At 49.5% G+C, this 16,656-nt stretch overlaps 1 protein-coding gene across 1 annotated transcript in view; it reads right to left on the reverse strand.

Moving 5' to 3' along the window:
- Positions 1–16,656, reverse strand: part of DHCR24 (24-dehydrocholesterol reductase) — a 33,955-nt gene that overhangs the window by 2,944 nt on the left and 14,355 nt on the right. Inside the window, exons 6-8 of the mRNA XM_004002011.5 lie at positions 11,931–12,074; positions 1,947–2,144; positions 1,616–1,794 (exon numbers count right to left, since the gene is read on the reverse strand). Coding sequence (XP_004002060.2) covers positions 1,616–1,794; positions 1,947–2,144; positions 11,931–12,074 — 521 coding nt within the window. The remainder of the gene's footprint in view (positions 1–1,615; positions 1,795–1,946; positions 2,145–11,930; positions 12,075–16,656) is intronic.

The following is a 16,656-nucleotide window of genomic DNA, read 5'->3' on the forward strand; positions in this document are numbered from 1 at the left end:
GCTTTTGGGGGATTTCTCTTGTTTGACCCCCCCACTAACGAGCTAGTGGTTGAGGCTGGGGCATGAATTTTAACCCCATTTTGCAGACGGGGAGTCTGGGCTCAGGGCTTTAAGTGGCAGTGGAGGAAGAGTTAGCAGGATGCAGTGTGCTGTGTGTCTGCTCCCCTGATGCAGCTGTCAGCCTTTCTTTACCTTTTTTGACATTCAATAAGCTGCACCCGATGAAAGGGTATAGCTGGAAGCTACAAGGATATATTGTATAACACAGAAAACAGACCCACTATTTCATGATAACTATAAACAGGGCATGTGTTCATGCTAAGTTGCTTCAGTCCTGTCCAACTCTTTGGGACCCTATGGACTGTAGCCCTCCAGGCTCCTCTGTCTGTGGGATTTTCCAGGCAAGAATACTGGAATGGGTTGCCATGCCCACTCCAGAGGATCTTTCCAACCCAGGGATCCAACTCGTGGTTCTTATGACTCCTACATTAGCAGGCGGGTTCTTTACCACTAGGGCCACCTGGGAAGCCCATAAATAGAGCATGACCTTTAAAAATTGTGAATCACTATATCGTATACCTGTAACATATAATATTGTACATCATCTAAACTTCAACAGAATAAATACAGAAAATAAGCAAATTTTAAAAATACATTAAAAAAGAAAACTGCAGCTTGATAAATTCGATGTTATATAATGCCTACAACCTTGAAACAGTCACCTCACAACCTTGAAACAGTCACCTCAGTCCAGACAACAGTCACAGCCATCCTCACAGCGTGAATTCCCCGGTGCCATCCATCACCCTCCACAACCCCAGGCAGACGTGCCTTCTGTCACCATGGGTTCAACTGTGCTTTCCAGAATTTTACATAAACAGAATGTGTGTATATATATATGTATGTATGTATGTATGTATGTATATGAAAATAGAACCATACAGTACTCATTTTTCCCGGCTTCTTTCAGTCAGCATAACTATTTTGAGATTCGCCTACAGTCTGTTTCAGGACATTTCTGAACAATGCACTGTCCAGGCCTCTGTGTGGCTTTCACGGTCCTGAGTCTTCCCTCCTCAGTTTTGGTCTCCACGCTGGAGCGGGAGCCCCTGGGTATGTCTAAAGCACCCCCATGGCCTGCCCTGCAGTGGGGAGTGGGGTAACTCCTGGGTTTCTGGCTCTAGCAGCTGGGGTGCTGTTGGGATGCTCAGTGGAGAGGCGGGGGGTGCAGGTATAAGGGAAGGCTAAGAAGACCTGTAATTCCACCTCCTTGGAATCTCCCAACTCCCTTCCTGAGTCTGAGGGGTCGTTCAGCACCCAAGGGTCTGGCCGTGGAGCTGGCCCTTGGCCTTCCCCGCGCCCTCCCAGGGCACTGTCCACACTCTGGACACTTGCTCACCCGTGCACACTGTCCACACTCTGGGCACTTGCTCACCCGTGCACACTGTCCACACTCTGGGCACTTGCTCACCCGTGCACACTGTCCATACTCTGGGCACTTGCTCACCCGTGCACACTGTCCACACTCTGGGCACTTGCTCACCCGTGCACACTGTCCACACTCTGGGCACTTGCTCACCCATGCACACTGTCCACACTCTGGGCACTTGCTCACCCGTGCACACTTCGGACAAACTTCTCCAGCTGCCTCATGCAGGACCGGGCTTCAAAATGCTTCACACGTGGCTCCCCGTAGGCACCAATGTCGACATAGAGCTCGGTCTCGTCTCCCTTGGGGTGCACCAGGCCCGGCTGGCTGGGCAGGATGAACGGGCACAGCCAGATGGGGTAGACCTGGGGGCCGGAGGGGCAGGTCAGTGCTTTTCCTCCCACAGGCGGAAGGCTCGCAGCCAGTCCGCCCTGCTCCCGACCAGAGGAGGGCTGCCTGGGGCCCCCCACTGCCCAAAGAGCCATCCCTCGCCTGCTCCCCCCAAGCCCCAGCTCACATGGATGTCGTTGTGGAAGGTGTGCAGGGCCTGTGGCAGGCACTTCATGGGCACCAGCATGTCCTGTACCACGTGGTGCTGCTCGTACAGCTTGCGCAGTGTCTCGCCCTGGGTCAGCTTCAGCAGGGAGATCTTGGGAGGCACCATCCAACCAAAGAGGTAGCGGAAGATGGGGTTGTTGCCAAAGGGGATGATGTCCTGAAAGACGAGGGTTGGGGATGAAGAGAAGGAGCCCAGCAGGGCCCAGTGTCCTCATGGACCAGGACCTCCCTGGGGGCTTCACAGAAGTAGGACAGGTCCACTCCTCTCTGCAGGGGCAATGGTGGTACTCAGGCTTTACCCAGCTGGATCTGGGTTTGATTCACAGCTCTGGCATTTACGAGTTGTGATATCCATGGGCTGGAGACTTGACTTCTCTGAGCTCAGTTTCCTGATCTGTAATATGGGACTTGTGAGAGTGAATGGTGAATACCAAATGGAAGGCACTCAGACTGGGGCAAAATGACAACAAAGCTATCATTGCTGTTCTGGTTGTTGAGGTCACTGTGGCTGGCACAGTGCAGACATTCGATAAATGTTTGAGAAATAAATGCTGTTGACTGCCGAGACAGATGGATACCCAGAGCTTAGGCAATTTTCCCTAAGGTCACACAGCCAGTGTGTGTGGGAAAGGTCTGGTGCAGGCCCAACAACGAGCCTTCGGTTTACAGCATCTCCTTCTCTGACACCCCTATTAAACTGTCACTGCTCCCCATCTTTCCATACACGCAACTGCAAATTCTTGCTCACCTGTCAAGGCCAAGCTCACAACTATCTTCAACTCTAGGCAGAACTAGATACTTCCTCTTGCTCCTGTGGCCCCTCACAGGGCCACCCGCCTGCCTCCCCCAAGCTGGCCTCTCAGGAAACCCCCCTGAGCAGGGCTGGCCTTCCTCTTCTGTGCCTCCAACTGCCACGCGGGAGGAGCCCCTGCTCACGATCGTCCTCTCTGCTCCCAGCTTGCCATCTTCCTCAAGGTGACCAGCGTCCATCTGGCACCCCATCCTCACAGCTCCCGGGACCTTGAAGCCAAGGATGTCCCTTCCTTCATTATGTAATGACGAGGTGCCTACGTGCTCAGGTGCGAGATTCTGTGCTGGGTGCTGAAGATACCCAGGTCACCAAGACGTGGCCCCTGACCCCAGGTGTGGAAGAGATGCAACAGAGAGAGGCAGAGGCAGCACATAAAAGGGTTCATGTCAGACTAGGGCCAGGGGCAGCTTCCCAAAGGAGCCACCACCAGGTTTCGGAGGCTGTGTGCCTCTGGCCGCCCCGCGAATCGCCTCCTCTGATCACCAGCCCTCTTCCACAAAGGAGGGAGGGGCCTGTCCGCTTTCTTCTCTGTTCGATTCCAGCTCCTACACCAGTTCCTGGAATACAATAGGAGCTTAGGAAATAGCGTAGCCTTTACTGTTCTCTTGGTTATCTTTGGAGAAGCCACACAGCAGAAACAGCAGAAACGCTCCGCAGAGGCCAAGCCTCCTTCCACAGCCCTGACCACTCATCATTCCTCCTCCATCCCAGTCTCGTTCCCCTCCCCGGAGGCAGGCATTGTTAGGAATTATTTGTGTCCCTTCCTAGAGACATTGATGCACAGACAAGTCGGTGGGCTTAAAAAACCTGCAGCTCACAAATGGCAGCATCTACTAGACTCCTGCTTATCACTGGGCCTTGAGCAGCAGCACACTGGGTGCTACTGCACTCTCTGTCCTGGCTTCCTGACCCTGTACAGACTGTCTTGTTTTACTGCACTTCTGATCTGTGACAGTGGTCTCTGACATCATACTCTGACTCACTGACAGCTCAGATGATGGTTAGCATTTTTCAGCCACAAAGTATTTTTAAATTAAGGTATGTCATTTTTTTTTTTTTTAAGACACAATGCTGGTGCTCACTTAATAGACTATAGTATACCGTAAACATAACTTTTCTATGCACTGGGAAACCAAAATATTTGTGTAACTCACTTTATTGTGATATTCGCTTTATTGCAATGGCCTGAAACCCAACATACAATGTCTCCAACATCACCTTTTATGGGGTTGGGCTGCAAAGTCCCAGCTCCTGGCCTCAAGGGGAGACAACTCGGGAGGATCACACAGCTGCAGACCTCCCTGTGGCTTGGCTAAGGTCTTCGCTATGACTGTACCACACCTCAACTTGTCTCTCCACCCACCCCTACTTGCATTTTCTCTCGCAGTTGAGGATCACCGGAGTTCCCCCAGATAAACTCCCTGTATGCACATCTCAATAGTAAAACACCCATCCTTTCAGACTCTTCCTTTAACTTCAGGTAGTAAAGGCTAGTGTTTAGCAGCAAAAAAATATAAGACACACCTCATTTTGAAACCTAGCTCTCTGGTTTCAAAACCTATCCAGGAGTTCTCTGCCACTCCCTTCTTCAAGAGGTGGAGCTTAACTCCCCCGACCTTGGGTGACTGGAGACTCCACCCTACAGGCGAATACGGAGAGAGTCGCAAGGTGATAAGACTGGGTCATGGAAGGCGCTGAGGACCCCTCTGGGATCTCTCTGGATCACCTGCTCTGGGGGAAGTCTGCCGCCCTGTGGTGAGGTACATGAGCAGCCCAGGGGGCAACGAACAGAGGCTTCTCATTGACTGCCACCTTAGGGGGCCTTCCAGAAGGCAGATTCTCAACTTCCTGAAGGCTAGCACACCAGCCTGACAGAGACCTTGACTGCAACCCTGAGCCAGAATGCCCACATCATTGCTCTCCAATCTCTGACCCTCGAAACTGTGCGGTAACAGATGGCAGCTGCTTTCATCTTCAGAATGCGGGGTGAATTCATCATGCAGCGATAGATAACCCTTACTATTACACTCTATCCCTTACTGAGCTGTGTTAATTTGGACAACCTAAACCAGCTTCTTCATCTGTAGAAGGGAAATAACACCAGGACCTACCTTTCCAGGGTTGTCAGGAAGATGGAGAGAGGGGCATAAAGCGTTTGATGGAAGAACGAACACATAAGGAGGGACTGATGTTAACTACTGTGGCCCTCATTCTGACGTGCTCTCATGTACTTTGCTGGCTCCTCTTGGCTTTCCGGTCCCTTAAATATCCCTGCTCACACCTCCCACAACCTTAACACTGCTCTTGGCAGAGATAAAGGAGGAGTTGGGAGTTTTCTGCTTTTGGCAAAACTTTCCACCAAATGCTCTGGGCCTGGACACTCCTTGAAGCAGGACTAATAGGGATGGACGAAGCCCAGGGCTCCCCAGGCCTTGAGGAACCAACCCTCTTCTGCCCACTCCTGCACTCCTCACCACTGCCCCCTCATGTTCTGCCCAGAGACCTCGCCCATGATTAGAACTGACCCAACACCCCCTTGTAGGACACCACCAGGTGTAATTCTTTCATGCCTGACTTTCCTGTTGATCTTAGCTGCTGTGGACTTCTGGGTACCTCTAACTAGCATCCTTGCTATGCTGCAGCCAAGCAGTATCTTTTCATCTGATCCCACCAGCCACTGTTCCCCATCTCCCAACCCCTCCCCTGTGCTCTCTCATGGTCTAACAGCAGCAAACCTGTTATTCTCTCAACCATCTACTTGTTTCCTTGCTCTTAGCTGATACCTGGCTGCAGCCTTCTGACGTGGTATCATTTTCTCTCCATGACCCTCTGGGGTAGAGAGAGGTGAGGTGGGCTCCTCTTGGTCCCTCATTACTGCTCTGAGGTCTCTGCCCCTCCTTTCCCTGGAAATCCTTAGCAACATCCCCACCACCTCCACCCCCATCAGCCCCCGAATGCCCGGATCACTGCCACCTTCCCCAAGACTTATGCTATCACTGATATGGTTTAACACCTGCCCCCCGATAATCCTGTTTGTCCTCCAGCCGTCTTCCCTTTCACCTGGCCTCTGCACTGACTTTCACATCACGCTCCTGAGCACAGGATGACAAACTAGAGCATGTGGTGATCGGTCTGCAGGTGGATCCAGCCCACTGGCTAAATCCAGTCCCTGCCTGTGTTTATATATAGTTTCACTGGGGCACAGCCACACTCATTTGTTCGAGCACTGCCTGGGGCTGCTCTTGGGCTACAAAGGCAGGGCCGAGCAGCTGTGACAGGAAGTATGATCTGCAGAGCCTGAAGCCTTTGCTATTTGGCCCTTTAAAGAAGTTTGCTGACCTCTTGATGTTATATTCACTACCTCTGTTGACTTGGGGGAAAGAAGAAAAATAACATCAGAGCTATGAGTTGAGTTTATTCAGTATCTCACTGAGATTGCCGCACAGAAGACCCACTGTCAGACAGTGCTGAAAAACTGCTGTGAAGAGGTAAAGGTGAGGTCAGTATGTATGCGATTTTGGCAAAGGATACATGTCATCCAGGGCTCCTCCGGTGACTCAGTGGTAAAGAAACTGCCTTTCAGTGCAGGAGACACAGGTCTGATCCCTGGGTCAGGAAGATCCCTTGGAGAAGGGAATGGCTATCCACTCCAGTGTTCTTGCCTGCGAAATCCCATGGACAGAAGGAGCCTGGTGGGCTCCACTCCATGGGGTCACAGAGAGTCAGACATGACTCAGCGACTAAACAACAACTGTCATCAAGCACGTCTCTTGGTTGAAGGTTGTTTCTAGTTACAAGGAACAGATGTCTTATTAATGGTTTTATTGCTTTACCAAGTACATGAAGATGCAAGAGTTTTGGAAAATTTTCTCCTCAAATATCTTATAACTATGCGAAGGTCTGTTCTGGTAGTTTGCCAAGAGCACAGACAGTGTCATTCTTGACCTTTAGACTGAATTCTTTTCAGGGTGTGTTGAAGGTCAGCGACTACAGGGTCTAAGGACTTCATTCCTGCAGAACTGGATGCTGGGGGAAAACACCACAGTTTCCATTTCAAGCATTGGTCCTCTGGCCACCCCTACCTCTCCCTGCCACGTATGCCCTCCAGTGCTCTGACGTCAACTCTTCACCCCAAGGGGCACCCAGGCCAGCGTGTCAGTCCCGTGAGTCCCGTCAGCCCCGCATACCCTCACCAACCCCTCCCCCAAGCTGGCTCCGAATTCATCGCGATCCTGTCCCAGCTTTTCCAACCCTGCCTCAACTTGTCTTACTCAACCGCAAAACAAAATCTCAACCGTAGTTAAATCTAACTTTCTCCTTATCCTCTGTCCCATCTACACAGCTGAATGTGTGAAAACCTACAGCCATCAGGGCGGGTCTCTGTAAATGCACGCTCAGGAATCTTTGGCAGGCCCACTGTTGCCTGGCAACCCTATGACATTTTCCCAGTCAACTCATTCCCACCCTCCAAGGGACAAGTTCCCAACTCCTCTCCTCAGTCCTTCAACAACCCCTCGCCCCCTCATCTTGGCTGAAGTCCTTGCTTCCTATTTCACTGAGGAGCAACTGGAAGAGAATGCCCACACCCCAGAGCAACTGTTCCATTAACTGTCCAGGGGGTGACTCTCCAGGCTCTCACTAAGGGCGCCCTCCCGGCCTGGGCGCAGGGCCCGCCCGTGCTCAGGGCTCACCCTGCGAGCACGCCCTCTTTCCTGCTCCACCAGCGCATCGCATGCAGTCATTTCTCCCTTCTGTCGTCTCCCCTCGCTCCCATACTCCCCGCGCCCGCCCCCCCGCCGCCCCCCACCCCCACCCCCGGCTACCACCCCACTGCTCTGCTTCCCCCAGTACTGAGCCTTCTCAGACCTCTGGTTTCACTGTCCCCACTTCCTTGTCTCCATTTTCTCTTTAACTCACATCAGGCTTTCGGCCCCATGGCTCAAGGTCATGACACCAGAGGTCAATTCTTTGTCCTCGTCTCACTCAGGGACATTTGACACAGCTGTTCATCTTCCTTCTTGTCACACTGTCCAGGTTGCCAGTTCTCCTGGGTTTCTCCTTCCTTCCGACTGATGCCGCTTTCTCCTCTCCTGGCTGGTTTCTCCTCCCCTGACCTGTAGGGCTTGGCTGTGGGACTTGTCTTCTCTAACTTCCCTCACTTGTTTAGTCCCATGACTTTAATTAACATCTCTCTGCTGATGCTACCCACAGTGGTATGTGATCCTTCAACCTTTGAAGATTTGACATGTGGGCCAACTGCCCACTTGACATCCCACCTGGATGTCTGAGAAGCATCTCACGCTGACATGTCCCAGACCAAACTTCTAATTTTCCTTCCCAGACCCTTCCCCCACATGGCGCATGGCAGTCAATGGCACCTCAGGTCACCCAGTTGCTTGGGTCCCTAACCTTGGAATCACACTCTGTTGGAAATCCTGTTGGTTGGTTCAATCTTCGCAGTACCTCCCAGATCTGAGACTGCTTTCCTCCTCCACTGCTACCACTCCAGACAACAGAATCTGCCGAGAGCCAGTGTGAGGAATCCCGTCCGTGACAAGGTCATGAGGAAGGAAGCTGACATACGCAAGGCGTGCTCAGACTTCAGGGGCCCCTCTGGAAATTCCTAAGCATGTACCCCAACAAAAATCTGCCGGCTTTTGTGCTCTGCTTTTCCACTCTTGACATTTTCTGGAAAAAGTCAATTCAGGGCTTTAGTCTTCTGCATTTGAAAGAGTGTTTCAATCCAAAAACCCCTCTGATGGCTTTCTAGCCTGCCCGCAGGACTCATACAGCTGCACATGTGATTGTTTGAGGCCTCCTGACCGCAGGAGGCACAGGAAGCTTAAAACATCCTAGGAATGTAGGAGCTTCCGAGGAGTCAAAATCTTTAAAATAGGACTGATTAAAAGTTTCATTTGTTGAATCAATGCTTGCTGCCAAATTTTCACATCCTTTATTTGTAGATATAGTTGGTATACAGAAAAACAAGTAGTAGACCTTGTATTAGCAACATTAGATCTTTGAGTTAAGTACCTTCTTTGTTATATCCCACTGCACCTTTGTTCTATAGACATGTAACTTTAATGCTTTAAGGAGATGCAGATTAAAGAAAAACACTTCAGGGGAAACAAAATTAACATTCATTAAGGAAGAGAGCCAAAAAGTGTTAACAAGCCTCTTGGCCAGAAGATAATGTAAATCACCTGAGACCTTTTGTATACAAAATGATATACAGAAAGAGTCTGGGTTGCGAACACTACATAATTTTGTGTTACCCATTGATCTCCATGTTTTATCAAAAGTATAAAAGGCCTTCTGAACAATAAAGGATTGGACCAGTTTCTTGAACTAGTCTCTCTGCCTGGTTTCTTGGGAATCTGGCTCCCCCCGTGTCTCTGTCTCTCTTCTTCTCTCCGTTTCCCTCCCTCCGCTCTTTAATTTCAGGCTGAATCTCCACCTGGGGCGCGGAGGCCCGCCAAGTCTACTTACTTGCCCTGGCTGTTAAGACCCGCGCGAAAGGGAACCTAAGGTGAGGCACCCTTAGATATTCAAGCGAGCGCCGGTGGCCCAACGTAGATGGTGCAAATTCCTTGTCTGGAATTTTACTGGTCTTCCGCGTAAACCAAGCTATTCATCCCTCTTCCTCCACTTAATCTTCCTACTACACTATGGTTTCTTAATCTAATCTTATATTAATAAATAAACAAGTCTTTCCACGCCAATGCCGTCCACCCTTCGAATTCCCTGGATCCACCGGGGCTGGACCCCGGCAAGAATCCTTCCTTCTTCTCTTCCTCTCTAGTCACCCTACCCATCCGCTCTCCAGGCAGCTGTCAAAACTATTGTTTTAAAACAAAAATCAGGTCATGTCATTTTTCTGTACAAAGTCCTCCACTGGCTTTCTTATCACACAAAGCAAAATAGAAAGTCCTCTCCTGAACTACAAGCATCTACACGATCTAGGCTCTAGCTGCTATTTGACCTCATTCTCCACCATGGGTCTAGCTAAAGGGCCTTCTTCCTGTTTTTTAAAAACATGCAGGCTTGCTGTGACAACTTGCATCCTGCTGTGATGTAAAACAAATGGAGTTGGACCCCCACCTCTCACCAAATATACAAAACTTAAAATGGATCAAGAACCTAAATATAAGAGCTAAGAATCGAATCGCCAGTCTATGTCCGACGCAGGATACAGCAATGCTTGGGGATGGTACATGGTGATGACCCAGAGAGATGTTATGGGCAGGGAGGTGGGAGGGGGTTCATGCTTGGGAATGCATATACACCCGTGCTGGATTCATGTCAATGTATGGCAAAATCTATACAGTATTGTGTAAAAAAAAAAAAAAAAAAGAAGTAAATATGCCTTATTCTGGAAAAAAAAAAGGCTTATTAAACTGAAAATAAATAAATAAATAAATAAATATAAGAGCTAAAACTATACAGCTTTTAAAAGATAACACAGGAATGAATCTTCACAATTAATGCTAAATCTCCACTGGATTTAGCAACGGATTCTTACAGATACGACACTCAAAAGCATGAGTAACACAAGAAAAACTAAACTGGACATCATCAACATCAAAAACGTTTGTATTAAATCAAAAGACATTATCAAGGCAGTGAAAGACCACCTACAGAATGGGGGGAAATATTTGCAAATCATGTATTTGATCAAGGTCTAATAATCCAGAATATATATAGAACTCTTAAAACAACAAAGATCAACAATGTAATTAAAATTGGGCAAAGGATCTGAATAGACAGTTCTTCAAAAAATATATACAAATGGCCAACAGGCACTGCAAGGATATTCAACATCATCAGTCATTTGGAAAATGCAAACCAAAATTACAGCAGGATTCTACTTCTCACCCACTAGGATGGCCACAGCAAAACACCAGAAAACAACAGGCACTGGTGAGAATGCAGAGATATCAGAACACTTGCACGCTGCTGCTGGGAATGTAAAATGGCTCACCACTGTGAAAACGTCTGGCAGTTCCTCAGCAAGTTAGACACAGAATTATCACACAGACCCAGCAGTCCCACTTCTGGGCAGAGACTGCCCCCAAACCAAAAAGTCGTATCCAGACAAATTTGTGTACATGAATGTTTACAGCAGTGCTATTCACAAAGCCAATAGGAGGAAACAACTCAAAAGTCCACCAGCAGATGAGTGGAAAAACAAACTGTGGTTCATCCATACAATGGGGTATTTTTCAGGCACACAAAGGAATGATGTACTGATACATGCTACAGTGTGGATAAACCTTGAGAACAGCCTTAGTGAACAAGCCAGACACAAAAGGCCATGTGTTGCGTGATTCCATTTATATAAAATGTCTAGAATAGGTAGACCCATAGAGATGGAACACAGACCACTGGTTGCCACAGAGTCTGGGGAAAAAGAATGGGGAGTAAACTGCTTAATGGGTATAGGGCTTCCTTTCAGGGCAATGAGAATATTTTAAAACTAGATAGAGGCAGTAGACACACGATATCATGAATGTACCAAAAATACTGAATTGCATACTTTAAAATGGTTAAGTTTATGTTTTCACTTCAATTAAAAAAAAAGGAAAACAGCAACCCAGGCAGCCCAATGAGGAGCCGTGCTCTGGTTCCTCCTCTGCCTGGAGCACTCTCTTGAGTTCTGCCTGGTGTGTCTTCCCCATGCTGGTCTCTGCTCATAAGGCAGCTAGCGAGAGGCCTTCCCTTACCCGCTATTTAAAATATCACCGCTCCCCATCTCTCATGGCACAGTACCAAATTCTTACCCACAAGTCAAGGACACGCCTGACAGCTACCCCCAGCCCTAGGCAGGACCAGTCGCTTCCTGTGGCCCTTCTCAGGGCCAGTGGCTGGCCGCTTGGCCAGGCTACAGTGTCTCAAGGATGGGACAGGTCTGAGTTCCCCAGAGCAGCCAGCCAGGGGACCTGCTTTCCGGCTGGTACTCCGGGAAACTGCTGCTTTACGGAAGGTGGCCTTTCCGCAGAAGCAAGCACTGCGCTGCTGGGTGGAAGGCTGCTCCGCTTCCTGCGGACAAAGCCACTCTCCTCCCCCAGGGGCGGGGAAACCGCGCCGGCCCGGCCAGGAGGAGCCAGGACTACTGGGAAATCCGAGCCTCACCTGGAGCTCCCAGAAGATGCTGCGCGTGTGGCGGTGATAGTAGTGTCGCAAGGGGATGTACTCCAGGCCCTCTCGGTTTGTCTTCAGGTAGTTCTCCACGTGCTTGAAGAACCACGGCTTGTAGTAGTTGCCAATGCTGTTCAGCTGAAATGCCAGAGGGCACTGCTGTCAGAAGGCAGACAAGCCCCGAAGGCCACTAGGGTGTAAAAGAGATGCCTGGCTTCTGTTCAGCACTCCTGGCCTCCTTAGAGCTCTTTCATGTCTGTTAATCACCTTGGAGGCTCTTGAAAGCTGGATGAGGTTAAGCATAGCGGGCTTTCTCTAGCAGAGAGAGCAGAAGCTCACGGAGGTTAATGGTGAGCCCAGGGCCCAATGGTGACCTCCTGACAGTCTCGAGAGCTCAGCCCACTCCTTCTCAGGGAGAGAACTGAAGAGCTGATGCCCACTGAGGTCGGCCACAGTGCAGTGGTCCGCACGGCATGTTCCTCCCTGCCTGCCTCCCACGAGGCCAGTGTTGGCACAAACACAGTAGGGGTCACCTGTCCCACTGGGTCTCCCAGCTGACAGTGTTTACTGACCAAAACGCTTTCCCTGCTGCCTTGGACCAAGCTCCACATTCTCTGGCCAAGGCATTCCCCCAACAGACAGCCAACATCAGAGGGAGACGCTCACTGTAAAGCTACGGGCTTCTTGGTATTGAGCCCCGCCATCTCCAAGCCTCAATCTTATGTTTAGCTGGTGTCTTCTTCAGTCCTAAATGGTTCAGGACTTTACCTACTGTGTGCCCTGGGGTGACTTAGCTTCTCTGGGCCTTAGCTTATTCACCCATGAAAGGGACTGTGAGTCGATGCTTTCAGAGAGAGAGAGGCAGGGCAGGCACCCAGAAAGGTCACAGGCTCCAGGTTGGGTGGCTGAGGCCTGGCCCTCACCTAGTAGCCCACTAGCTATGTGACACTGAGCAGGTCACTCTGAGGTTGTTTCTTCACATGTTAAATGGCAGTAAAAATAGATACTTTGTGGGAGATCTTTGTGCCTGTTAGAAATTACATACATACACTGCAGATGCTTGGGCCCATTCTCTGGGGGTGGGAGAGGCACCCAAGTTTTATGGGGCAGGTGAGATAGCAGCCAGTTGGGGCTCAGCAAATGGACAGGAGGAAGCAAAGAGTGGAGGCCACATAGGAGAGGGGACCATTGGATAGGGTAAGACAGGAACAGAAGCAAGAAGTAAGCAAGGCCAGGGTCGCTGGAGAATAAGCCTAGCATGGGCTAAGTGGCCATGAGGGAGGAGGCCCCAGCACCCAATGCGTTCATTCTTTACCCCTTCCATGACCTTGTAGACATGCATTATCTCCTCCAAAACCTCCCACGAAAGAGGTGTCCCTGTCTCACTAACCAGGAGAAAGAATCATCAAGGTTAAAGAGACTACCCGAGGCCACAAGGCTGGCGAGAGGCAAGGCAAGGACTCAAGCACATCCCCTGTTGCAAAAGAACACCAGGGCTGGATGGCAGAGAACCTTGAATGGGAGGTTCTGGAATGTGGGCGTTATTAAGAAAAAAACAGAAAAACAACTATTAATTTTTTTTCCTGATTCTAAAAGCAACACACGTTCCTGGTGAAAACCTTAGACACTGCAGAAATAAGTCACCTGAAAGAGAGATGCCCCTGTAGCCTCACCCTCCAGAGGGAACTACTGAAAGCTAATATGTGTTCATTAGGTTTTATTTTCATACACACACATGGATTTATAGAAATGGGACTACCCTGTTCCTGCTGTTTGCCAGTTTGCTTTTTCCACTTTTGATGCACTAGGCTGATCCTGGCAGGTTACTTAACCTCTCCAAGCCTCATTTTCAGTACAGGCAAAATGGTTGGAAAGACTGAAACAGATAATATAGAAAGTGCCAGGCACAGTGACTGCCCACAGTAGGGGCACAGTATTCAGTTCCTGCCCCCTCTCAACGCCCTCAGCTCCTTGCCAGTTCCTTCCACCCCAGAGCCAGGCAGCCTGTGCCTTCCATCTCTGGCAGCCAACACTTGCAGCCCATCTACATATCACCCTGTGTGCAGGTCCACTCAGTTGACAGGCCACTCTGCAGGGAGTAAACAGGGCCACAAAGCACAGGCTTTGAGCCTGGGCTCAAATGGGCTAAAGAGCCTGTTGGTTCAAGTCAGTCAGAGCATGGAAGCAGAAGTCGCCATAGGCTGGCCTCCACCTGTGCATGCAAAGAGGAGTCAGACCCAACAGGAACAGAGCAATCTGACCTAACCCCAGGTGGGCCTGGCCACATACACGGCAGTGACACCAGCTGCGTGATGAACCCGAGACTTGGAGGTACCTAGACACAGGTGCTCCTGGTGCTCATGACTCATCAGGAACTATTTGCGCCAGAGAAGCCCGGGATGGTGCGTGTCTCCCAGGGCACATGGCAGCCCACTGGCAGCCGATAGACCACTGGAGCTCCAGTACCAGCCCGAGCACTCAGATAACAAGCCACTTCCTATCTCTGGGCCTCCCCTGTAAAATGGGTGTGGACCGCCTCCTCTCAGGATCTGCGGGGTGGACGGGCCGCATCCTCACAGGGTGGGCAGTGCCTGGCATGCAGGGACAAACTCCTGAGCAGCCTGCTGAACAGGCATGTCGGGGAGACGCGCTCCTCAGATGACACGGGCCCAAGTCTCTGGCATCCACCACTCTCCCCGGCCCAGTTCCCATGCGAAATCAGGGTCTTTTTCACAGGCGCACTTTACAAAGGTCTGTGGCCTTAGGCCCAGGCCCTCTGCCACTGATACCAGGCAAGCCTCTGGAGGAAACCCTTGTCGTCTTGGGGAAGAAGGGAACTGGTCAGAGTGTTCAAACATTTTCAAAGCTATGCAACCCCCTGGACACAATCTCAACTTTAGGCATCTAACACATCAAAGAGATGACTTTTGGTGGGGAGATGGGAAGTGATTCCCCTTGGTCCCTGCCCTCAGCTCATCACCACTGGCAGTCTCCAGGGGAGTGTCTCAGAAGAGAGAAAACCTCTGGATGAGACCTCCTTGCCAGGTGACTAGGTTCAGATTCAGAGTGACACACTGCCTGGGCTTTGGCCCAACCTGAGCTCAGGCAGAGGAAGCACTCGGGGGCACCGGAGCGTTTGTGCTTGGGGTCCAAAGTCCTGTTCCTGCTCCCGGATCCTCATCCTCCAGTGCTCACTAGCGTCTCACTAGTAGGAATGGTGCTCGATCAAAGTTTGCAGATGATGCTAAATTCTAGAAGCAGGTATCAGGGTACAAACACTCAACCAGGAGCCAGAGACCCAAATTTAAATCTGTCCCAGGCCTGCTGTGTGTCCTTGGAGAAGCCTCTTTCCCTCTCTGGACCTTCATGCCTTATTTGGAGAGTGAATCGTATCAGATGATTTTTGAGCCCCTTTTGATTTTAAAATGCTTTAAGTACATAGGGACAGTTAAGAGCCTTAAGATGGCCTATCATTTGATGCTACTTTAAGGCATTACTCAAATTATAGGCGAAAGATGTCCACTGCTACGTTAATTAAAATAATGAAAAACTGGATGCAACTTTAATTTCCAACTATGGGGCAGTGGTTTAAGTAGATGACAGGGCATTTGCTCACTGCAATGTTTCTGCAGACATTAAATATGAAGGCAGTGTAACTGACGTGCAAAAATGCTTATCACACTAAACCAGAAAACTAAAAACTTTATACCAGTGAGCACAGCTGAAGACAAACCGAAACACTGCAAAGAAATGGTAATGTTGAAAGTACCCGAGAACTGCAAGATAAAACGAACTACTATTTTTAACCTTATCAGATTGGCAAAAATGAAAGAGTGATGCTGTCCAGCACTGGCAAGAATGTGGGAGAAAGGTATTCTCACACACCACTGCACTGCTGGAAGTGGACAGAAACACATGTTTTTCTGGAGGGCCACTGGTCGTTATCTATCAACATTCAATGTGTTCAAACCCCTGGGTCAGAAATTCCTTTTCTTGGACTCAGTCCTACAGAAATGCATGTACAAGAGGCCAAGGATAGATGCGAGAGAATCTTCAATGTAATCTTATTTGTAAGAGCAAAACATTTCAAGCAAAATACTCATTGGGAAGCAATGAGTTAGGTCAATTATTTGCAGGCAACAATGGAAATCACAGGACAATACGAGAGCGTGTGTTTGCACAAACACACATGCACACATACAGGCCTCAAAGAGTGTAGTGTTACAAGGGGTCACTCTGGGTGCATGCTTGGGTAAAGAGATGTACTTTAACTATTTCAACACTGTTACATGACTTTGTAAAGGCTTTAAAAAAATCTATATATTGAAAGAGAGGAAATAAATCTGTCAAACAGGTTAGCAAGAGCTGGCTTGGGTCATGTTTATGCGTGGAGCCTTTCTTTTTACTTCTGTATACTTTCTAAGCCTCTCATCAGACACAAATACTTTTTCAATGGACAAAGAATGGCTATTAAAAAATACACAGCAGGGTCTTCCCTGGTGGTCCAGTGGTTAAGACTCTGCCCTTCTACTTCCGGGGGTATGGGTTCAATCCCTGGTCAGGGAACTAAGATCCTGCATGTTGGGTGGTGTGGCCAAAGATAAAATAGTAAAACTTAAAAAAAAAAAATTACACAGTGTCAATCTGGATTCTGAAGCATAAGATCAATCACTTTGTCATCTTGTGGAAGTTAACATGGCCTCTTGGAACCTCAGTTGCC

This window comes from Ovis aries, chromosome 1, assembly GCF_016772045.2.
Source record: "Ovis aries strain OAR_USU_Benz2616 breed Rambouillet chromosome 1, ARS-UI_Ramb_v3.0, whole genome shotgun sequence".
NCBI lineage: Eukaryota > Metazoa > Chordata > Mammalia > Artiodactyla > Bovidae > Ovis > Ovis aries.